At 43.0% G+C, this 26109-nt stretch overlaps 1 protein-coding gene across 3 annotated transcripts in view; it reads right to left on the reverse strand.

Moving 5' to 3' along the window:
• TMTC4 (transmembrane O-mannosyltransferase targeting cadherins 4) overlaps window positions 1–26109 on the reverse strand; it is a 186354-nt gene that overhangs the window by 36316 nt on the left and 123929 nt on the right. For all 3 annotated transcript variants that reach the window (XM_089679945.1, XM_089679946.1, XM_089679947.1), the window contains 2 exons: window positions 21323–21392; window positions 16267–17663 (listed from right to left, as the gene is read on the reverse strand). In XM_089679945.1, coding sequence (XP_089536071.1) covers window positions 17521–17663; window positions 21323–21392 — 213 coding nt within the window. In that variant the 3' untranslated portion in view covers window positions 16267–17520. Of the gene's footprint in view, window positions 17664–21322; window positions 21393–26109 lie in introns of those variants that run through there.

The raw sequence follows: 26109 nt of genomic DNA on the forward strand, positions 1-26109 counted from the left end.
ATCAACCAAACAGCTAGGTAATTACTGTTCAGTAATTACTTCAGCTTCAGAAGGTTTTACCCTCTTCATTACTAGGCCATTTTTTGCTATTCGGCACTGTGCTATTTTAACTGGTAATTGCGCAGTCATGCAACACTGTACCCAACCAAAGTATATATCATTTTGTTCACACAAATAGAGCTTTCATTTGGTGATATTTGATTGCCACTGGGTTTTTTATGCTTTTGCGATATAAATGAAATATGACTGAAAATTTTGAAAAAAAAAACAATTTTTTTACTTTCTGTGATAAAACATATCCATTAAAAAATAAAATTTCTTCATAAATTTAGGCCAAAATGTATTCTGTTATATGTTTTTGATAAAAAAAAGTTCCAATAAGTTTATATTGATTGATTTGCATGAAAGGTATAGGGCCTACAAACTTTGGTATATATACTTGATATTTTTATTTTTTTTCATACTACTAATGGCGGTGTTCAGCGATTTATAACGGGACTACAATAGTGCAGCAGGCATTTTGACACTAACTGATGCTGGGGGAAACTGACTAACTGCCACTGACATCACCAGTGACATTAAAACAGTGATCAGTGATATCTCTCTGTTTCTCATTCCTGCTTTGCCTTTGATCTGACAGATCGCTCCCTTTGTACAGAGTTGTTTACCAACACAGAGCTCTGGGCTGTGATTGCACACAGTCAATCAGCAGGTCCTGGCCCTGAGTCAGTGGCTGGGACTTGCTGATAGGCTGTCGCTGTGTACAATCACAGTAGGTGCTGGGCGGGGGTGTGCATACATGCATCCTAAACCTGGAGTTAGTCAGCAAACATTTTAATTAGTGGGGTTCTGCTGTTATGTTAATATGGGTCTTCCCCTGTATATTTGGAGTACCTACAGCAGCTCCTGATACACAGCAGAACTGGTTGTGAAACCAAAAGCCGAGCTTTACAAGACTCCAGAGAGGCAAATAGAGACCCAGGTGCCAAATATCAACCTAGCCCTTCTAACCTAGGGACTGGTGTACTAAAAGCAGCTCCTGAACTACAGGTTTGAAAGGTTTTGGCTATCAAATTGACAACCCAGACCTGTCTAAGGCTGGCCATACATTATACAATTTTCTTGAGATTTTTGGTTTAGATTTACCAAAAACCATATAATAGGAGGTCAAACCCAAGCAACACTTTCAATTGTATCCAATTAGGCAGGCCCTTGCACTACACAGTTGAATGTAAATCTAAAGGAAATTGGGCAGAAAATTGTATAGTGTATGGCCAGCCTTAGCCTAGGTTCACACTAGTGCTGTTGCATAATCATTTGTTTTTCCAGTGAGTTTTTGCACATTTTTATGCGAGTCACCTATGCAGTACAGTGTCATATAACTGGTGTGATGGTGATCAGAAAAACTGACTTGCAATAGTATATTAAAAAAAAAAATTTTGTTACTTTTTTTTTCATGATTTTATTTGTACACCTGTGACCAGAGCAATAAAATGTTACCATAGTAACACAGATTTTTGTTTTTCACAGTATGGTTGCTTATACAAACTAATTTAATTGGTATAAGCAAACATTTATACTGAATGAAACTGATTCATTCAGTAGTTTTTTTTGTGATTGGCCACAGCTGATCACATGCTATAAATAGGCTATGATTGGCCCAGTCTGTACATGTGACCAATCACAGCTAGCAGCACAGTTGTAAGCAATGAATGGCATGAAAGGAAGTCATGCAACTGTCATGTGATCTACTGTGATTCATCACAGCGATCACATGACACTGGCATCTGGCCAGTGTAGTGATCTGTCATCAACCATTTCCGTTAGACACAGCAGGTGACAGATTGCACTGGAGCACGGCCCGTGGTGCGATACTGGGAGGACGTCCCCCCAGGATAATAGGAATTCCGCTCGGCTGTCATGTTACAGTAGGCTGGGTGGGAAGCAGTTAAAAGGACAGCTCCACATGCACCACCTTACAGAAAGACCCTAACAAAATCTGTCTAGTAATGACAATTAGGCCTCAAGTACTTTATAACCACCTCCAGGGGTACCCCTTTGTTAGAGATGAATACACCCACCCACTATTGGGGCTGTATGCGTAGTGTGCACACAAGGACATTTCTTTTTGGGTTCGTTAACCTCCCTGGCGGTAATCTCGAGTGTGGCTCGGGGTTAATTTTCAGTACCAAAAGTGGTAACCCCGATCCACACTGGGGATTACACTGTAGTTAACTTACCTTGTCCCTGCAATCCCCTGATGTCCTCCCACTGTGTCCTCCGGCTGATGCCGGCATCCGTCTTCCGGGTCCCCTTGCCTACGAGCGCCACGACGCAGGGAGGCGGATCCATCGGGAGATTCAAAAAAGTAAACAAAACATGACATACAATGCATTGTAATCTGTTAGAATTACATTACTGTATCAAACCATTTCACCTCAATTTTGTCCCTAGTGCTTTGTCCAGTGCCCTGCCTGCACTTTTACTGTTCCCTTGTCCTGATTGTGACGCCGGACATTGCAGCACCATGTTTCAAAATTTTTCATACCCAGGATGTTTACTAAACCAGTATGCAGTGTCTAGTAATATTGCACCTGGTTCTCCTGGTTCTCCTCCTGCCTTTCCCAACGCTCCTTCAGTGTCACCTACAACACTGCCCCCTCCCCCTCTCTGTTGGGGTCCCCCAAGGCTCTGTCCTCGGGCCCCTCCTCTTCTCCATCTATACCTCCTCCCTTGGCAAACTTATTCACTCCCACGGCTTCAATTACCACCTCTATTGCGACGACACCCAAATTTACCTCTCCACCCCCCACCTCACCCCCTCATTCTCTGCCTGCATCGCCCACCTCCTAAACGACATATCAGACTGGATGTCGCTCCATTTGCTCAAACTTAACCTATCCAAAACCGAGCTCCTGGTCTTCCCCCCCACCCCGTGCTTCCCCCCCATCTTCTCCATCACTACTAACAATGCCACCATCTCTCCCACCCCACACGCCAAAGTCCTGGGTGTCACCCTGGACTCCCACCTCTCCTTCCTACCCCACATCCAACTGCTATCTAGATCTTGCAGGCTCCACCTCCGCAACATCTCCAAGATACGCACATTCCTCACCCCAGACACCACCAAACAACTTGTACACTCCCTCATCATCTCACGCCTGGACTATTGCAATTCCCTTCTCACTGGCCTACCCAAACGAGCGCTATCCCCACTCCAGTCAATCCTAAACTCAGTGGCTAGACTCATCCACCTCACCAACCGCTCCACATCTGCCTCCCCCCTCTGCCAATCCCTTCATTGGCTCTCGATTGCCCAACGCATCAAATTCAAACTGCTAACTCTGACCTACAAAGCCATTCACAATGCTGCCCCAAACTACATAAGTGACCTGATACCCAAATACTACCCTACCCGTACCCTCCGCTCCTCACAGGACCTCCTACTCTCTAGCTCCCTGGTCTCCTCCTCCCACACCCGATTGCAGGACTTCTCCAGGAAGTCCTGCAATCCCCATCCTCTGGAACTCCCTACTCCAATCCATCAGACTGTCGCCTACCCTCCTCACCTTCAGGCACACCCTGAAAAACCCTCCTCTTCAGGGATGCCTACCCTAACCTCACCTAACACCCAACCTCACCTAACCTCCTCCACTCCTCCCGCCACTCCATCCCCCACAGCCATCTCCTCCTGTGCCACCTTCCCCTCCCTCCTAGATTGTAAGCTCGAAAGAGCAGGGCCCTCAAACCCCTCGTGTATTGTATTGTTACTGTCTTGTCTCATGTTCTGTCCCCCTTGCTATTGTACAGCGCTGAGCATACCCTTTGGCGCTATATAAATACTGTATAATAATAATAATTGCACTCTTGTTTGGACAAATTTCAGTGTTTTTGGTTTGATTACATTATATAATTAAATTTATTATTATATTATTTTTTATAATTATTTATTATTATAATTTATGATTTCGTGTTTCAAACTTTATCATACCCAGGATGTTTACTCGACTCTTGTTTGGACAGATTTCAGTGAGTTACTCCTAAGAATTACAGGCCTACAATATAAAACAACAAATTTCCATGCAAAACAATGTACCGCTTTGACATACTCTTAACTTAGTTTGCATCAGTTTTAGTTTGGTTTAGAATCACAACAGTTTAGTTGAGTGCTATCTTATGGGTCAGTGTTCACATTGTCTATTACAGTATCTTTAAACATGTTCACATTGCCTGTTCATGGTTTCATGCATTGTTTAACTGCATTGCCATAATACTTCCTTTCAGTCTACCATCCAGTTGCTTGATGCCTATTTTCTGTGCAGTATTATAATGTGGTAGCGAACTAACTTTATGTAACATAAGTTACGTAGGTGTGTCAGTGGGGTCTGAGCAGCTTAACCTCTTAGCACCGGCACCTCCCGGCCCTTTAAGAGTTTCAGAAGCTTGGAGGCGGGCGGGGTTTTAGGGTCATGTGACCGCCGCGATTCGCCGTCACATGATCAGAAAAGGTCCCAATCGAAAGGGGAGATCGGGACCTTTCCATGAGTCACGGACATATGTGTTGGGAGCGTGCAGGGCACGTGCTCTCAGCACATATATATATTCTAATTGCACGCGAATATGCGGCCGCTCGGCGTCAAGGCCCAGATGCTGAGAGGCCGCATATTTGCGTGCGCTCGGCGTCAAGGGGTTAAAGATTTGTGTCAAAACAGAGAACTCATATCTAATGGCTCCTGCAGGGTCAAGTGCTACAAGTACATATTTTTCTCCCGGTCAGAGGAGAAAAATGTAAAACATGTGTATAAACAGATTTATAAAAATAGTGATAAAATAGCTAGATCAGAGTTTAATCTAGGTAAGGGTCAAGGTTAAAGGTCTAAACCAGAGTCAAGGGCCAGGGTCAAGGGTCAGTGTATTTAAGATAGAATTAAAAAACATTTCATAAATTAGAATCAGTGTCAGAAAGGCTAGCCATACACTATGCAATTTTCTGTTCAATTTCTGCCCAATTTCCTTTAGATTTACCTTCAACTATGTAGTGCAAGGGCCTCCCTAATTGGATACAACTGAAAGTGTTGTTTAGGTTTGACCTCCTATTATATGGTTTTTGGTAAATCTAAAGCAAAATTCTCAAGAAAGTTGTATAATGTATGGCCAGCCTTAGTGTGTTTTAGGCAAGATGAAAAAAAGCAAAATGCACACCTGATCACTACTACAGGAACAAACAAAAAAGAATATACACATACACTATTTTACCAAATGTATTGGGACACCCCTCCAAATCATTGGATGCAGGTGTTCCAATCACCTCCATGGCTATAGGTGTATAAATAAAGCACATAGGCATGCAGACTGCTTCTAAAAACATTTGTGAAAGAATGGGTCGCTCTCAGGAGCTCAGTAAATTCAAGCGTGGTACCGTGGTACCGTGATAGGTTGCCACCTGTGCAATAAGTGAATTCGTGAAATTTTCTTGCTACTTAATATTCCATGGTCAACTGTTAGTGGTATTATAACAAAGTAGAAGCAACTGGGAACAACAGCAAATCTGTCATTTAAGTGGCCTACTACTTTATGGCTGAGAGGGGTCAGCGCATGCAGAAACGCACAGTACGCAGAATTCACCAATTGTCTGCAATAGTCAATAGCTAAAGACCTTCAAACTTCATATGGCCTTCAGATTAGCACAACATTGTGTAGAGAGCTTTATGGAATGGGTTTCCATGGCCAATCAGCTGCATCCAAGCCTTACATCACGAAGTGCAATGCAAGGCATCAGATGCAGTGGTGTAAAGCACGCCACCACTGGACTCGAGCAGTCTAACAATCACGCTTCTCTGTCTAACAATCGGATGGATGTGTGTAGGTTTAGCAGTTGCCAGGAGAACGGTACAAGACATTCTGGACAATTTCATGCACCCAACCTTGTGGGAACAGTTTAGAGTTTGGGGATGGCCGCTTCCTGACTGCACACCAGTGCTCAAAGCAAGGTACATAAACACATGGATGAGCGAGTTTGGGGTGGAGGAATTTGACTGGTCCTGACTTCAACCTGATAGAACCACTTTGGGATGAATTATAATGGAGACCTTCTTGCCCGACATCAGTGTTTGACCTCACAAACGCGCTTCTGGAAAAATGGTCAAACATTCCCATAGACACACTCCTAAATCTTGTGGACAGCCTTCCCAGAAGAGTTGAAGTTGTTATAGCTGCAAAGGGTGGGCCAACTCAATATTGAACCCTATTGACTAAGGCCAATGTTTCCTGCTGCTGCCTCTGAGAGCAGAGACAGTGGAGAGAGCTTCTGCAGATGGGCACAGCTCTGGATCGAGATCAGGCTCAGGTAAGTATAAGGGGGGTGAGCGGGTGATACAGATACATGGACATTATTTACTTTAATGCAGGGAATGCATTAAGGTAAAAAATGTCCAGTCTTTACAACCACTTTAAGGTTGATATCCCACTCATTTTTATTTATCTAGCTCACAGCTATCTGCTGCAAGTAATCACATTTATTTTTTTTAAGGCAGTGAATTTCCACCTATTGAACTCAAAGTTGGAGAAACTGATTTTGCCAACATGCAATTCAGGATAAGGACATATTATTAAATAGGGAACCAATCTGCTTACATGTCATCATCTGACAGCAGTAGCATTCTGATTAGTTGTAAAGACTTACAGCACTTTGTACCTTTTTGCTATTTTATCAGCTGCAATTCTCCAAGGTTAAGATACTTGGTTTAATGTGTGCCAGTGAAGAATGTGCATGTTAGGAAGATCAACATGTTGATGCCCTGAAAGACATAAATCTTTTCTAGAATGAGGACAGTATTTGTGTAATAGGGATACAAGGCAGTAAACACAACGAGTCTGAGGTAAAAAAAAAAAAGGAGTCCAACCTTATAGTCAATTATTTGATTTATTTTAAATAAAAGTGTGACCTTCATAGTCCACAGCCTTATAAAAGCCACAATGTAATATTTATCACTTGCTCAACAAGTAATGTTATGATTAAGGCTGCATTCGCACCCATGCACATCCATGTGCATCGAGTCATGTTACACACACACATTGAATATACAAGGCCATTAAACAAGGTGGGAGCCTGTAGATAAGTCTATAGCTTCTCACCAACATCCAGTGGATGAGCCCTGTGTCTCTCAGCCATTTTGAAAAGGGGAATCATGATTTTTTGTTTTTTTGTCAAACTCAGAAGTCATTTTAGGGTTAGAGCCTAATATAGGAATCAGAACCACTGGGTCCAGATAAAAGGTCAGGAAAGGCTCCTCATGGCCAAGGACCCCGATTTCAGGAACCCTCTTGGCTGATGTAATAGCCACCAGGAAAGCTGTCTTGATGGACAAATCCATGATTGGGTTGGACAGAATGGTCAAATCTAGCACCAGAAAGGAGTGCGAGGACAAGTGGGAGGTCCCACTTTGGGAAACTTGGCTTTCTCTGAGGCCTATGCTTAATTAATGTAGAGATGACTTTGGAGTAACATCCAATACCCACTAACCTTTACCTCTCAAGAACTAGACCATCAGCCGGAGCCAGGTTGGACACAGGTGTAATACTGTGCCCTGCGACAGAAGATTCCATCTGAGAGGTAGAGGTAGCGTTGCTTCATACCAGAGTTGAATCAGCACAGGAAACCAGGGCCTGTTCGGCCAGTATAGAATTACTGCAACTACTTCCACTCTCTGAATTACTGCAACTACTTCTGCTCTCTATGAAGTCTCCTGAGAAACCTGAAGATGACTGGATTGGCAGGAAGACATATATCCTGTGGAACCTCTGTTGCTCTGATAGTGCTCCCACTTCCATTGCCTGGAGGTACCGACCCCTCTTATAAAAAAACCTCCAGCTTGTGGTTGCACAGAGAGGCAAACAAGGTCACCTCTGGAGACACGCCCAGACAGAGAATGCACCCAAAGGAGTTTAGATGAAGCAATCAGTCAATGTTGTTTAATCGGGAGTGTGTCAGGAAATCTATTTAGGAGCTCTGAATGCCTAGAAAAAAAATAGCAGATATATTGGAGAGATTATGCTGTGCCCACTACATAATCGGCTCTACCTTTCTCAGCAGACTTAGACTGTGAGTTCCTCCCTGTCTTTTTGATATAGAAAACAGCAGTAGTATTGTCCGGCCTCAGCAGGACAGATTCACCCTTTATGAAGTGTCAAAAAGGAAGAAGAGAGCAGAGGGCTGCCTATAGCGCCAGAACATTTGGGGTGATTCCATGAGCAGGAAATTTCCAGCAACTCTGAGTTTCTTCTGACTGGTAGTGGGCACCACAACTCCTGCTGCTGGCATCGGCTGTGACTGTGACTTATGAGATGAGGATGAGGGAATGGATGAACAGATTCTTCTGCAGTCATCACCACCACAGACTTCTCTCCCCTTTTTTTTGGGAAATGTAGATGACTTGAGCCTTGTCCTCTGATGTCCACTGTTGGAGAAAACAACTCTGAAAAGGGCACAGCTGTGGATACCATGGTCTCAATGATCAGGTGCTGGGCATACCATAGTCTCAATAATCATCAGGCACTGTGAAGTCCAAAGGTGAGAGGAGGAATGGGCCAGGGCAAACCAGTCTCACTTTACTGGGCCCGTCTGTGATGGCAACGCTATTGTATTGCACTGAGCTCTGAGATATAAATGGGATTGCGTAGACATCAGCTCTTTTACAGATTTATCAACCAGAAAAAATCTTGGAGGGGTTTGAGAACCTGGCCCTGTAATTCAGAAGTTGCTCTCTGTCTTGAGAGAGAAGGAGAAGGTCATCTAGATATTGATGAAGATGTGCGTTAAAGACCTTGGTGAACCCCTAAGGGGGAGTAGGGAACCTGAATGGTAGGCATGTGAATTGCAGATGCTCCTGCCCAACTGAAAAGCAGAGAAATGTTTAGAAAGAATCAGGAATATGAAAATAGGAAATCTTTTAGAACTATAGAAACAAGCCTAGCTGAACTGCCCGTTGGATGGAGTATTATGTTTCCAAGTTTAACTTTTCCTTCTGAATGAACCTGTTCAGGTGTGTGAGGTCAATGACAGGCCTCCAGGATTCAGACTTTTTCCTCATCATAAAGAGTGGCAAATACATGCCCTGAAACATGGAACTGGCACCACTGTGCCTTGCACCACTAAAGACTTGATGGAGGAGAGGAGAGTCTGCCTTTTCTGCTGGCATGAGGCAACTGTGTTGGCATGAATTTGAGGCATAGTGGATGGCTGAAGGCTCAAGCATTACTTGAAGAGACTGTTGTGATGGTCCATGCGTCTGAGATCCAGGCCACCCACACATGCCTGAAAAATAAGCAACTGGGCTCCTACAAAGCATGTCTGGGCAGGCATGACCACAATACCTGAAGTGGAACTCTTGGCAGACTTCTGGAAAGATGACTAACCTCTCTTCTAATTCTTCCTGTGCTCCTGGCCTGGTCTATAGGAACGTGCTCTTCAACACAGATTTGTCATTCTCTGTCCAGACTTCAATACCTTGGACATGGCTGCTAGGGCCAATGCCGCCACAAGCTGCCCTTGCAGCCACATAGATCATCTTGAGGTCAGTATCAATGCATCTATCAAGACCATTGTGGAATGACACAGCATCCTCCAGAGGTAAGGTAATATGTTTACCCAACCCCATGAGGACCGCATCCACACATGGAGCTGGATCCAGGTACTGAACAGGTCTCTGAAGGGATAAAGCATCATAAGCACTGAAGCAACATTTTTAACTCAGTCTTGCACCATTCTTCCATAATGATATCTTTGAGCTCAGACCATAATGGAAAATTGCAATGCCCCTTTTTAAGATGCTTTAAGCTCTCCTCGACTGCCCTTATTAAAGGGCATGCAAGGAAGAAGTTGAATTCTGCATATCTCATCCACTTCTGCCTCTTCACTCTCAGATGCTACTGGACTGGGTTCCAGAGGGAGAAAAAGCCATGACTAGAATCTGCACTAAGCAACTCACATTACATTCCTTTCACTCTTGAACCACCTGCTTGACCATAGCAACAATCTGCTGGTTGTCTTCCTCCTGGTCTCCCAACTGCCTGCGGGAGACATGCTTCACACAGGGTTTTTCTTGCAAAGGCTTGTGCTCCACACACCCAGCAAGTCTCATCATTAGGGCAATCATAATGGCAGTGAGAATGGTGTCTGGAGGAAGAGCTAGAGCTTCTCCTGTACTGCCTAAATCTAGAAGGAAAATTGTGAAGCCTTGCTCTGGATGGAGATCTGGCTCAGGGCACTGGCAAGATCCCTTTCCACTACAGAGAAGTATTGGTGATTGGACCTGGAGGGGCTACAATGGAAGAGCCCATTAAGAACCACTCCCCTCCACAAAAAAAAAAAACCACACAGAAGAACAGCCAAAAGCCTACCTGTTATGCAAGGGCTGGCCACATGGGGTGGTGACAGATCCATGGATGCACTTGGAGAAGACAAGGGCTGCAAAATGAAAGTAGCTGTGTACCAACACAAGGAAGTAGGGACTGAGACAGGAACTTGTAAGCAAAAACACCATACAGGCCACACAAAATAAAGCCAACCTTGCCTAAGGCAGCTAATCCTATGGGGAGAAGTCCTAGCACAGCAACACTGTACACCAAAAACAAACCACCATCTGACAGCTATACCTCTCGCATACATCCCCTGCTGGCCAGGACAGCAACCCTGTGAATGTGTCCTGCATATGTGCAATTTTGCAACCTAGGCCAGACTAACTCCAGCCACTCCATTGTGCCTGCAGAGCCGGGATCATGGCATTAAACTGCATATGCACAAACCCAGCCTCGGTCTGAGCCATGCTAATATGCATATGCAGCTGAGCTACCAGAGCCACTGTGCAGGTGCAGACTGGCATTGAGGCTGAATGAAAAGTAGATGTGTTCTAGCAGCGATGAAAGGACCCTCACACTAGAGCCATGGAAAACACGGGAAAGAAGAAACTTCTGAAAAGAAAAAATTAACAGATAAATACCACAAAGCTGCCTGAAAAAATGGCACTCGTGTTCCAGATCCCAGGACAGGGCAGCTGCTACAAACACGTTGAGCACATTATAGGCCACCCGCTGATAGCACGGCATGCGGTCAAACAGAAAACCCGTCAATGGCTGGAGCAATCCTGGAGAAGACTCCTCTTCACATAACACCACCCTGCTGATAGCTGGGGATACGGTATCATCCTGAAGCCATCCTGCTGAAACTCCTAGATGCTGCAAGATGGTTCCTGCAAACTGCACGCATAACACTGCAAGAAAGCTCAGCCAGTAAGGACTGTAAGGAACACAAGCAAGAGTGGAGGGATCTTTGTGTTCTGTGATGTACTCCAAGAAAAGGATTTTACAGATAAACCAAAAATCATACTTCACAGGACACAGAGGGAATGTCACAAAGCAATGAACACGAGGGGAAGGCACCACAGCAACTAGGCAAACAAGCTCAAAATCCTCAAACAGAAAAGGGGGTACCCCAGTGCAAGGCTGCTTGCATGTCCTTCTGCCTGAAACTGGCATCAGCAGATGTATAAACATCAACCTGGTAGAATTTAAAAGGTATTAAGAGACAAATCCACCAGGATATAGTGGATTGAGAAACAGCCTGACCCTTGCGTGGACCCTCAGAGCAAACACAGATTGTCAGAGTAAAGCTGTAGACTTCAGATAAGCGCGAACAACACAGTAGTGAAGCACCTTGTTCTTAGGATGCTTAGGATTAAGACCGAAGGATGGCAACACAATGTCCTATATCAAATGGAATGAAGAAACCACCTTAGACAAGAAAATGGATCAAAGCACCTCCTTATCCCAGTGAAGAACAAGGAAAGGGCAGGCAACTCCAATACCATGTGAGCTGAGGTAATGGCCACTAAAAAGACCACCTTGAGTGTAAGAAATGAAAGGAGAATCTCTCAAAGGGGTTCAAAGGGAAAAGACTCCAAATCCAATAAGACAAAATTAAACTTCCACAGAGAATGAGGTGGCCCAAGAGGAGAAAAAGTGTGAAACCCTGTGCAAATGCTTTAAATAAGAAATAGGTCTCTGAAAAAGCATGCCCAAAGTTGACCTTTAAGAGTACTCAAAGCTAGATATCACTACACCAGACTGGAGAAAGGCTAAAATATTCCCCACAAGATACTGTTGAGAATGGAGTTTATGAGCTTCACACCAGGTGAAATAAGCCTTCCAGGTACGATGGATGTTGACCTAGTCCTGAGAAAAGTAGGAATCACAGTCAGAACCCTGTCCCTCAGGACTTGGGCTTCAACAGCCATAGCGTCAAAGTGACCATAAAACAGAATTGAAAATTAGACTCTGCGACAGCAAGTCTTTCTGATATGGATGAGCCCATGCTCCTCAGCAAAGAAATTTACAATGTGTGAAAACCATGTTATTTTTGGACATGCCAATGAGATAATAATCAGAATGTCATCGATCTTATCCTGCATAACAGAAGAGGAAGGAGTTGGAATGGAGGGAAGACGTAGATCAGAGAAAACTAATCCCAAGGGGTCAACATGTTTATCAGCAACTTTAAATCCTCAGGGATTTCACTTAGGCCTGAAGAGGCAGGCCATTCTGCTGCCGATGTAGTTCCTTGACCTGAGCTTTACCTAGGACTAAAGCAATACGCCAGTCACAGAGATGGAACCAAGGCTGGCTTCTAAAAGGTTCAGTACCTAGCTGAACCTGTTAGGACAATTGCAGCTCATGCCTTCAGCACTGATAGATAGATATATATATATATATATATATATATATATATAAAATTCCCCTAGGATTACAGTGCCCTTTGTGGTTACAGCCTTGGTCTGCTGATCCTGTATGTAAATGGAGTCTATTATTCCTGCCCTTCTATGGTAAACACCTGTCTGATGAATCTCTTGATACATTTAGCAAGGAAGTTACTGGGGGGAAAGTACTTCTACCCCACAAAAACAACCTATGGCCTCCCTCTTCCTCTGAGCTACACAAAACTATTGTGGCCAAGCTCCAGATATACCGATGTTCGGCTGGAGCGGAAGCTCGGCTGTGATGTGAATGCCTCTCTCAGCCGGGTTGCCACGACATCCCTGAGGACCTCAGGTGGCACCCCAGTTGAGAAAGGCTGGCCTAAAGAATCCGGGACTGATTTTAGACATGGCCCAGGCATACCCTTCCTTCTCCAGGAAAAGGCTGCTTCTCTAACTTCCAACTGTCTGACTCTCAGTACAGCCTCAGGCATCCCTCGATTTGCTTCTGAATGAGGGCCCTGGGTCTCATGGTGGCTGCTTTTGAGGTGGTTCCATTTCCTCAGTTCCACTGTTTGCAGCCAAGCAGTCTCGTGACATGAGACAAACATATCTTCTCTCTGGATTTTCCACCACTTTATCCAGTCTGGCAAAAAATCTCTCTGGGTTGGTGAATTTCCAACTTGTCTATAAAATGTCTACAATCCAAAAAACTCATTCTTCTCCTCTCCCTGGGAGGTGTTAATGATGGTTGCCAGCTGTGAGACTGACTGTCCTGGACCCCTCTCATACACAATCACCCAGTAAGGGTACAGTCAAAAACTGCCACGGCAGAACGCCTGATGCTCTATCAGAAATGGGGAACACCAGATGTGGGTATCCAGATTCAACAAGAAACTGGATATCTTTCAGGACCAAGGCAAAATCAAAACCGTCATAATGGCCCTCATCCTCCTCTGAGGAAACAGCATCTGAGGCCGAAGGTTCCTGGGCCTCTGGCATCACTTGACTAGCTGGCGGCATCTGCGGAGACAAGCAGTGTGAGGTGGACATAACTGGGGCAGCTGATGGCTGTGACCGCGATGCAAACGCCTTTAGCATCTCCTCAAATGCCTGCTTCATTAGCGATACCATCTCCGCCTTATTGGGTTCTTGGTGTTTGGTTGCTTCTTTGAAGCAAATCTCACAAGCCATCTTGCCCAGCGTGGGGCATGCCCGGCATCCTCCTGGTCTGGGTTGGTCATGATGCGGATCTCTGCTGTATCGTGATGGGGAGCACTGACCCCTAGAGGCTGAATGGGAACGCAAGGCCTCTGTTGTTGGGAAGGATCATGACCAAGACCCGAGGAGCTGGGGCAGCACAGACAAAAAAAAATTAAAAATAAGTCATTGACTTGAAAAATAACAAAAAGAATATGTGCATCTGGCGACATCTCCTCTACTTTCTCTGAGAATGCTGGTGTTTAGAGGGGGTAGGCATGTTATCACTGCTGTAAAAGGACAAAACCAAGAGCATGAGGCAGAGCAATGCAGGAGAAGAGCCTTGCAGGTGCAATGCATGTTTGGAGAGGGAATAGCAGGCACAGGCAGGCTCCAGGAGCACACAGTCACATAGGAGCCAGATGCTTCAGCCAGAAGCATCTTTAAATTTTGGCTCCCTTAAGCCTGGCCCCTCCTCCCTTCTCCTGGTTGGCCGAGCGGTCCTGCACATGCTCAGAGCAGGCCGCAGCATTTGCTCCACGCTGGCCCGCACACACTGACCACGTAGCGCTGGTAAAAAGTATGGAGACCAGCACCGCTCCCTTTAGCAGTATCCACAGCTCTATCCATCGCCATCATCCCCACCAGCCACCATGGAAGGATTTTATCCCTGCCAGCAGACGCCAAGGAACCCCCACAGGTGTGACACTCCATAGCCGGCAGCACTTTACCACGGCCTGATGCCCCTCCTAGCACCAGCAGCGGGGCTCCCTGTTCAAGCTGCTGTTAGCAAAGGAGTACAGGGACCACGTCCAACCTATCTGAAAATGATCCACAAATGCCACCATCTTCTCAGGACCAAAGCTCATTTAAAATGGTCTGTTGGGAAGGAGAAAACTGTTCTGTGGTCAAATTAATTAAACTTTAACAATATTTTTGGCAAGTATTGATGCTGCATCCTATGGACTAAAGTGGAGAGGGACCTTCCGGCCTGTGAAATGGTATGGGGGTGCATTAGTGCATATGGAATAGCAGCTTGCACATCTGGAGAGGAACCAGCAATGCTGAAACATATAGCCAGGTTTTAGAGCAACATGTGCTTCCATCCTGATGACATCTTTTTCAGGTAAGGCCTTAAATATTTCAACAGGGCAATGGCTTCATAATAGAAGAGTCTGGGCGTTTAGTTAGCTTGCCTGCAGTCCAGACTTTTCACCATTTACAATATTTGATGCATCTTAAAATGAAAAATATGACAAAAAAGACCAAGGGCTGTTGAGCAGTTAGAATTATATATCAGGCAAGAATGGAACAACATTCTTCTGCCCACATTCCAGCAACTGGTCTCCTCAGTTCCCGGTCACTTACAGAGTTTTGTTAAAAGGAGATGCTACTTCATGGTAAACATGGCCCTGTCCCAAAATGTTTGAGATGTTCTGCTGTCACCAATTTAAAAAAAAAAAACTTATTTTTTCTTAGTTTTATTTTCTCAGTTTAAAATGTTGCTAAATGCACAACAGTAAAATCAGTCTGTATATGCAGTAAAGTATGCTTGTTACACTCACTGTGGAACCTAAGGGGTTAATCCTCTGCATTGTGTAAAAAGGCTGTTTGATCCTATCTTCTCTGATCCTCCCAATCTATCTACTGATAGATCAGAGCCTAGGGGGCACTCTTCACATGCTCAGTTTGCTGTGTATTGGTGGAGTTTTTTTTTCCTTGAGAAAGTACATGTGATCAGCACTATCCAGACAGAGGGTCAGGGGTTGTGCAGTTTTATAAGACAATCAGAGAATGAAAACTCCTCCTACAATCATTAACCAGTGCTCAGCTGGACACTGATAGAAGTCACAAGACTGCTATATACTGCTAGTGAGAAAAGGTATTTAGCAGTTTATATTTCCTAAAATAATTGCATTTCCATGTTGTGTGTACTGTGGGAGAAAAGATATAGTGAATGCAGGGGCCTGGGTTTAGTAACACTTTAAACATTTGATATGTTTTCTATTGTGAATAAATTATGGGTTATGGATATGCAAATAATTGCATTCTGTTTTTATGTATATATTACACAATGTCCCAACTTTTTGGGAATTGGGGTTGGATAAGGGTACACTGCAGGGTATTCCCAGCAAAGGTTTTGCCAGCATCAAGTCACCAGAACGTAGTAGTGTAAAACCCATGGTCTATGAATACGGATCCTGTGTCCTGTATTGTACAGAATTTAAAGGTAGGTCAAATTTCTGATTTTCCTACACACAATAAGACATTGAGTTTTGGGAGGCTGATTCATTGATTTTGGTAAATAATAGCATTAACATTAAGAAGGTAATAAAATTATTTTAATTTTTACATGCTTACAGTTATGCTAAACATAGTGACACACTTCAATAACAAAATGACATATCACAGATTACACACACACTGTGGAATGCTAAGGTGCAAGAAAGGCAGAGGTGTGTAACAATTCTAAGAAGTGGTTTCAGGTTATTTTACAATTACTAAAAGTGAAACCGCCCTGCACAAAAAAAAAAAAAGATGACAAAGTAGATGAACATTTAAGTACATACAATTTCTAAAGAAATCAAATATATATGCAGTTATGTCCATAAAATGCCTTGGATTACTCAGTTACAGGACTGCTGGAACTATAACAGGGTATTATTTAAAAAATGAAAAAACAAAAAACAGTTGTCTACAAGTAAAGGATGCAGTCTTAGGTTCAGATGCTCAGGTAAAATCTTCACACCTTTAAAGTGGTTGTAAACCTCAGACATGAAAGAAAAAGGACATCCTTCCATAGTGCGTACTTGTCTTTCTCCGTAGCTCTGAGTGTCATTTCTCTCTGCTGCCTAGTTCTTCTGTTACTAGCATGAGGCACCTTTTCCCGACGCCAAGAGTTAAAATGGTGACGTGGAGGAAGCTGCAGTGACTCATATTTACAGCTGTGCTTTTTCTTTGTACTGTAAAAATGGTGGTGTATTCCCTCCCTCCAGACTGGGCTTAGAGCTATCAGCTTTCATCAGATCCCTGTACCCTGGTGATAAAACTGAGGAGAAATCCTTTCCGCTTAGTTTTCAGAATGATCTACAGAGGAGATAGCTGCAGATACACAGCTAAATCTTATGTAGGAGGATTTGTTTATTATCTGTGTATCACCTAATGCTAGTCACTTCACTGGGTCTATGCACTAGTTTGTAACCACTTTAATGTAAAGCATGTTGTATCCTTATAACAATCTGCATAAAAGACACATGCAACAAACATTAAAAAAGACAAAATAAATAATGTTAACAGTACAAGTTGTTTAAATCATTGGTGCCACTGGCGTAGGACGTTGTGCTACTTTCCAGAAAAAGGTTCTTATTTCATATTCCATGCTTTTGGGCAAAATAGCAAACGCATATTAATGGCTTGGTAGCTATTATTTTGGGCCTGCTGAAAAACATCTATGCAAAATAGAAAGAAACAAGGTGATTTTCGGTGCAATCATAAAGCGGACACCATTTCAGTACCAGATGTGTCTGCAAATGGCTGTAGTGTTCCTGGCCTGCTCCCCTATCTTGATTGTGCTTCACATATGGCCTCTCTGTTCCAGCTTTCGTTTCAGAAGATTGTAGTTCTCTTTGGTCCCCTGAGCAGAAGGGTCAAGCTTCATGGAAATTTCATAGTATTTTTTGGCCAGGTCCAGATGTCCCCAGCGATGGTAAAGAACAGCTGAAACACATTACACATTTTAGTATTTAGGATAATCACAAATTTTTCGTTAACATGCATTTTGAAGAAAAAAAGTATATTCCAAACACACGTTTACATTTGTCACCTTACTACCCATACTTTATATTGCAAATCATAAACTAAGCTGTAACTACTGTATTTTAAAACACCTTAGAATGAAAAGCACATGGATTTATTATGTAAACAATGTTTGCTACAGTTTTCCGCACTTGGTTATTATTATTATTATACAGTATTTATAAAGCGCCAATAGTTCGCTCAGCGCTGTACATTACAAAGGGGGACAGAACATGTGACAGAACAATACCAATACAATGCAAAACATGAGGGGATCGAGGGCCCTGCTATTTCGAGCTTACAATCTAGGAGGGAGGGGATAGTGGTACAGGAGGAGATAGCTGTGGGGATGGAGTGGTAGGAAGAGTGGAGGAGGTCGGCAGGTTAGCAGGGGGTCAGGTAGGCTTCCCTGAAGAGATGGGTTTTCAGGGTGCGCCTAAAGGAGAGGAGAGTAGGTGATAATCTGATGGGTTGGGGCAGGGAGTTCCAGAGGATGGGTGACAACCTGGAGAAGTCCTGGAGGCGGGCATGGGAGGAGGAGACCAGGGAACTAGAGAGAAGGAGGTCTTGTGAGGAGCAGAGAGTGCGTGATGATCCACCTGGTAATCGCTGTGCACTGAGCTGTCATTAGATGGCTTTGTACACAGAGACACTGTACCAAGCTGGCCGCTGTGAGCGGTCATCACAACAATCACATGGTACTGTTTACAATGTTGGTTCCTCCCCTTCCCCCTACAACAGGGGAAGGAAAGATATTGAGTACTTGTGACTGAGGAAATAATGAATGAATCAGCAGCTGCAAATTCATTCATTCTTTTGCAGTGACACAGGGATTTTTTTTTTTTAAACCCTTTTCGTGCCCCCCTCCTCTTCTACACATACGATATCCATGTGATCTTTATATTAACCCTTTCACCTCCTATATCTTGTACATCTGAACAATGACCCCATCCATCTCTATCTTGCCACTGTATGTGATCAGTACATTAACCCCTTCACGTATTTCCTTCTTCTGTGTATGACCTGTACATCACTGTATCTAGTTCACTGTTCTCAAGCCCTGTGTTTGACCCCCTCAATACTGGCATTTTTCTTCATTTCCAAAAGAAAAAAGTTGCAAAAAATGATATCACCTTTGGGTGTCTACTGTCCAAAACAGGGTTATTTTGAGGGTTTTTGAACTATTCTGATATTTTTATTTTAACATAAAGTAAGGGAAATGGGTCTTTGATTCCTTCTTATAGTAAAAAAGAAAGAAAACGGCAGTTAGTAACCATTTGACGCCCGGCCAATAGCCTATGGCGTCCAGAAAAATGCACTAGCTTTCCGGGGGGCCGCCATATGGCGTACTCCCACACATGCACAGTTCGCACGCTTGCAGAGCCGCGCAGTGGCGCGATCTGTCACCGGCCATGTACCTCGGACATGGCCGATGACAGATCTGATTATCAGCCCGGTTGCCGATACGTGTGACCTGCTGTGACCAATCACAGCAGGTCACATGACAGTTGTATACAATGGATGTCTTCATTCATGCCACCCATTGTATACTAGTGTCTAGCTGTGAATGGTCACAGCTAATCACATGCACATGTCATGTGATTAGCTGTGGCCAAATCACAGCTAAGCACAAAAAAATAAATAAATAAATAAACCCCTGAATGAATCAATGTCATTCAGGTAAATGCTTGCTTATAGCAAAGTAATTCTTTGCTATAAGCAAATTGTGTAAAAAAAAAAAAAAAAAAAAAGAAAATACTGATTACTTCCCCAAAGTAGTACAATGTTACTATGGTAACATTGTACTACTCTGGACATAGTGAAATATGAAAAGAAAAACTTAAAAAAAAAGAAAAAAAAATGTAATAAAAAATTTAAATACAAAAAAAAAAAAAAATTTTTTTCCACATGGTCACCAATGTCCCTGATCACCGCCATGCCAGTTATATGACGACGCTGTACTGCACTGGTGACAGTATGTAAAAAAAAATAGTGAAAATATTTTTTTTTATTTTTTCATTTTCCGAAAAATTATGACAAAAAAAATACAACTTCAAAAAACTTGCCATGCCTCCTATGAAGTACGTCAGACTGTCTACTTTGCAAAAAGGGGTCATTTTGGGGATATCTGTACTGTTCTGACATTCTTGGACCTCAAGAAATTAGATTGGCTGTCAGTACTTCAGGATTGATCAATATTCAGATGTATACCATAGTTTGTGAACTCTATAACTTTCCTACAAACTAAAAAATACACCCTAATTTGGGTTATTTTCACCAAAGACATGTAGTAGAATACATCTCGGCCTAAATTTATGAAGAACAATTATTTATTTGCAAATTTTTATAACAGAAACAAAGAAAAACGTGTTTTTTTCAACATTTTCGGTCTTTTTTTGTTAATTTAGCAAAAAATAAAAACCCCGGCGGTGATTAAATACCACCAAAAGAAAGCTCTAGTTGTGTGAAGAAAATGATAACATTTTAGTCTGGGTACAATGTTGTATGACCGCGCAATTGTCATTCAAAGTGTGAGAGCGCTGAAACCTGAATTGGTTAAATACCACCAAAAGAAAGCTCTGTCTCAAACCAAAAAAAACAAAAACAAAAGACATAGAATTAATTTGGGTACAGTGTTGCATGGCAGAGTGATTGTCAATCACAGCACTGAAAATTGTAAAATGGCCTGGTGATGAAGGGTGAAATGAAAGTCATTAAATATGTTTTAACTTGGTCTTTAACAGTTTGAAACCCTTGTTCCTCCTTCATAACATATTTCAAACTGTTTAAGACATTCTGTTATAGCAGGATCAACAGTTAATGCACAGAGATTTTCCTACAAGTTAGCTAGAAGTGCTCAGTACTTAGGTTAGTCACACATGACTCGAATAAACGTATACTAAAAGCAATACAGAACATTTCTCTCAGTGTCCAATAATTTTATAGACTTTTTGGAAGTAAACATGCCTATTAAGGGCTAAATTTCTTTGGAATTTTCACATAATTTGATATAAAAAGATTTCTGCTAAAATATATTTAAAACTTTTTTTTTTATATGTCCAAAATCAAAAATAGTTTTTTTGACAGTTTGGGATGATTAGCACAATATATACTAATTATTACATTGACCTAAGGATCTATGTTTTGCCCTGTCCACCTTCTCTGCAATGCTTTTTAACTCAGCATGTCTTGAAAACTTTGACAGAATTCTACTGTAAGAAAAAGCAGGCCTCAAAAGTCCTCTTCTATTTTTTAATTCTATTCATGGGGTTTCCTAAACAAAGCATCTGCATCAGGGGTCTTTACAGTTATAACAGTCATCTCCTCATAAAGGAAAAGGCTTCACTCCAATCGCTGTGTCTTTTGTGCACACATATATTTGATTGAAATTGATTTTACCCTTTTCAATTACAACACAGTGAGAAAGAACTGCAAAACATATGCCTTTTTACAATTGTTTCTTGACATTGTTTGATAATTAATTTTCCACTCCATCACTGTGAAAATATCTCACAGTTAATGTCTAGAGAGTGACATTTTTTCCGTTAAAGAATATATTAATGATGGAATCAAAGCCTTACCCAAATTGCCATGATAACTTGCGGAAGAGGGGTTGGCCTCAATAGCTCTAAGGAACAAACCTTCAGACTCCTAAAATAAGACAATAGCATATCTCTCAGAGGTTTCAGTACATTTTGTTAGAAAGCAAAAGTAAATGACCATTTTTATTTGTATCTCATAACTATAGAGAACTTATAAAAAAAATATATAATTTGCAAATATTCAAATAAAACATACCAAGCTAACCAATAATAAATATCAGTATAAAGTTCAAAATGTTGGTAGATATCATGTAAAATACAATTTTACCCAAAAGACAATTAAAAAACACTGCCCTCATGTGGCCAAACCATCTACAATGCATTGCAGAAAGTTTTCAAAGCATCACAAAATTAAATGAACATCTTGCACATATTTCTAAAATACGAAGAAGGATATTAAAGAACACAGTCAAATCAGCTGAAACAGTAAAATTAAGCTACCTTTTTATCTTCAAAAACTGTACATATGACTTGATGCTGTATGTAGCTGTATGTGTGGAGTTTGCATAACCAGCAATGTTGTGCAGCTACCAGCAGCAATCAACTGTGTAGAATACCAAGCAGCTAAAACATATGTGTGGGACCCTCTAGTGTTTTTAGATAGTTAGGAAATTTTAATGGCCCACTCACTAGTTGGAGTGAGCATGTCTGAGTAGGGGTCAAGTCCAGGTAAGGCTGAATGAATCAGCAGGTTGGGCCTCTATCACCTCCCCCTAGAAACTTCCAGAAGATAGTGGGCAGAGTGGTGGAGACCTTTATCTGCATATTCATGGGAGTCGGACCAATCCCAGGCAGGAGGTCCTGGCATTGTGGGAAGAGCAGCCCATATATATGGAAGAGCCTGCCAGCAAGGATAGTCAGATGCAAGATGGATTACTGAAGGTGCTGCTGTGTAGCCTGGGAAGGGACCACAGAGAAGGGAGGTTCTGCCTCCAGGCTGGAGGCAAGGAAAGGAGGATGACAGAGGGAGCGCCACTGTCTTACAGTCCACTGGGGAAGGACAGCCTGCAAGCGGGGGCAGAAACTGTCTCAGTGAGAGGCCTAAATGTAGTTTACCCAGAGCTACAGGATACAAGGGCAGTGTGAGTACCTCTACACCCCTGGGGTCTACAGGAGAGAGGGCTGCTAGGTGCAATTCTTAACCAGTTCTCCCTGAGACAGTGCTGCATGCCTGTTTTGGAACCTCTTGCTCCAGGATACGTTTCAAAAGACAGCCAGGTGGATGGACATTTCCTAGCTGGGTCTGAAGAGATTTCACTTAGAGGGAACCAGGTGCTCCTCACAGAGACTGTGCTATTGTTTCATTGAGAGACTGTGCCACTCTGGCTGGAGTAGAAAGTTCAGGTTCTACTTTTTTTGTACAGAAGTAGGAAGTTTGTCCTCAGATTTATTACAGCAAGTCAAGTTGGGCATCCCGTATACCCCTAAACCTGATCTAAGTTGTTTACCCCCTAATAAAACAACAAAAACAAGCTAATGGACTGGTTACTGACTCTGAATGGAAGATGGAAAAATGCATGTTGCCTGGTTGTGCAGGATATAGGGGGACCCAAACCCAGTGGCTCCTTTTGGGGATGAGCACTACATATGATTAACTGGATGCCTTGGTAAACCTTTTACTCACATTGTGAGTGAAAAGTAGAACATCTGCCTAATATTTTGCAACAGTCATGTTAGTAGTTCAGATTGAGAAGTTATAGCAAATACAATATGTTTCGGAGTTCAAATAAATTAAATATTGAACAACAAATGCACCATGTATATCATATGCATAATCTATTTAGTTCTCTATATAAATATAAATGTTTTGTTACTCACCATAAAGTTCTGTTCATTGGCGGACACATCTATTCTTGACCATAGGGTTGTAACAACACCTACAGGAGTAGGACACTAGGCAGAAAAAGAACAAAGCACAGCCTATGGGCAGCCCTAGCTTATATAAACTCCCTCTCCACTATAGACATGCCAGTTAGTCACAAAGCAGCAAAAGAGGAAAAAAACTCAGGAAGAGGGATGGGTGCTGTATCCATCAATGAACTCAGAAGAAGGGATTTTAAGGTGAGTAACAAAAAATCCAGTTTTATCTTACCTTCATTGACAGACAGACACAGCTCTTATTTTCTTGACTATAGGGATGTCCCAAAGCAGTGTCTCAATGAGGGGTGGGCAAACAAAAAACAGGAGGAACCAGGCAAACATGCCAACCACCAACACAAAATCCCTCACAAAGGACCAAGGAACCATGAACAACAACCTGCAAAACCTTGCGGCCAAACAAGCATCTGAGGATGCGAACACATACACATAGTAAATATCGATAAAACTGCAGACTGACAACTATCTTACAAACTCAAAACACAGGCATACAAACACCTGATATTGGAAAGTCTAATAGGCACCAATTGCTCTGCAGAAGAGTGCCATGATAAGGAGAGGCAGGGCCCGACCCTCAGTGGTAAAAACCTAAAACAACTGTCTGCCGAATCCCTCAGGAAATAGTGGCAGAGCAGGACACCAGGTAATTCCAAGGGGCACCCATGATCACAAAAGAGGAAGAACCCAGAACGCATCCAATGAGAGCAGTGCAATCTCCTCAGGGTGCAAAAGTTGTGGACATAAAAAAAGCAGGACAAAGTCCTCAGCAGGTGGAAATCCAGCACCACCTATGGAAAGGATAAGGGATATGGACAGAGGATCCCCTTATCCCTTAAGAAAAACATACATAAGAAGGTCACAGACACCCACTGTGCGGAAATGAAGGTGATCAAAAAGGGCAACTTTCTGAAATAGCATCAGTAAGGTAATATCCTAAATCCCCTCATAGGGGGCTTCTTAAGGATCGAATGAACCAAGCTCAGGTCCCACAGCGGCAAAGGGGATGCACAGGAAGTGCCACATGGTGAACCCCTTGGATGAAGGTATGAATCAAGGAGTGTGTTACCAAGGGTCACAAAAGAAGATTGCCACAGCAGAAACCTGGTCTTCAATAGTACTGAAGGCAAGCTTTTGTTCAATGTCCCTTTGGAGAAGATCAAAACTCAAACCAACCAGAAGCGGTGTGGATGGACACCCAGAGTCTCGCACCAGGCGATGTGAGCCTCCCATAAAGAAAATTGCACACCTTCAACATTGTCAGGATCACCAAAATCTGAAAACCTGAATTCCAGAACCAGGCTTTCAATACCCATGCAGTCAAAGCCAGAGACAGTGAAATAGGGTGGAAGAACGGTCCTTGGTACAGAAAGTCTTCCTTAACCCCTTGGCGCCAGCGCCTCCCGGCCCTTTAAGGGTTTCAGAAGCCGGGAGGCGGGGCTTAGGGTCATGTGACCGCTGTGACACGCAATCACATGACCGGGAAAGGTCCTGATCGAAAGAGGAGATCAGGACCTTTCCGTGAGTACCAGACATATGTGCTGGGAGCACGCAGGGCACGCGCTCTCACCACATATGTTCTTTTTTAATAGAACGCAAATGTGTGGCCACTTGGGGTCTAGGCACATTTGCATTCAGCCGGTGTGAAGAGGTAGTATTCAGGGGGCAACCACGACAGCTAGTCACCAGAGAGGCTGAAAACCTTTTAGCTTCCACCCTGCTCAGTTGATGAGGAAGAACCTTCCTATTCTATAGTATTATAGCACCTTCCTATTGAGGTGAGACAGCAGGAGATCCACATCTGAGCATTATTGCAAACATCACCTGCAGGAATTGCTTAGCAGTGCCATGGGAAGGGATCTCCCCCACATTATGGAACAAATCAACAAACAATAATAAAGAGTGCAGCACTATATATATATACCATTATGTAAGTGTAAACATCTGTCAAAGTAATAAACATGTATGAACAAATAATACTGAACAATCAAAAAAAGTCCCAAGTGAAGTGTCCTTTATTGTAGCAAATGATCCTTGAACTGCAACTGTATTCACAAAAAATCATGAGGTGAACGGATATCCATGTGGAAAAGACTTCTGTGACAATCCTCCACCAATATGCACTTACTAGAAATAAAATGAATCAAGCTGTGAGCAGAACTGTGCGCCTCCTTCAGTATAGGGATGACATGCCGGTTTTGCACAGATGAATCCTAAAGGAAAGTACTGCAGGCCTCACAAAGCTCAGAACTTGGAGAGAGTGGGGGAACAGACCTGGAGGAGAAACCTGTAGGGACAGACTTCCCCAGGCAGTACCCATGCCCCACGTATGCCCAGGGAGGGAGGGGGGGCATCTACTTACCAATACACAGAGGCTGCGGGTAACATCTCCTCACCACCAAAGTGGGGGGCTGTTGGTCATGGTAACAATGTGACACGAACGGAGGTCACATGTATCCCTGCGAAACAGTTAACTTGGTGACCACCCCGGTCCAGGATGGGGCTGTCACAGTGGACCCAGTGTATAGCAAAAGGTGTGTGTGCGCTTGTTGGCCAAACTGAGGTGACCACTGGATCTAGATTAGCCAGCATGGCTGTTGACTGAAAATCTCCACAGGAAAAAATTCCAAGAAAATAGAAAAAAAAAGGACAAAAGGCTATGAAACAAGGTCCTTACTCCTGAAACACTAGTCAGAAATAACTGGCTTTCCTACAGCAAAGAGGGGTGTTATACCAGCTAGGACTGCAGTTAGGCAGTGCTTTGTTATTTTTCTGCCTAGTGTCCTACTATGCCCTATGGTCAAGAATAGAAGAGCTGTGTTCTCCAATGAACACAGAGAACAGGACTTTACAGTGATTAACAAAAAATCCTATTTTTCCAGGCCTGACCA

The sequence above is a fragment of the Staurois parvus genome, unplaced genomic scaffold (assembly GCF_062004578.1).
Source record: "Staurois parvus isolate SC_StPar_1 unplaced genomic scaffold, SC_StPar_1.0 ptg000233l, whole genome shotgun sequence".
Taxonomy (NCBI): domain Eukaryota; kingdom Metazoa; phylum Chordata; class Amphibia; order Anura; family Ranidae; genus Staurois; species Staurois parvus.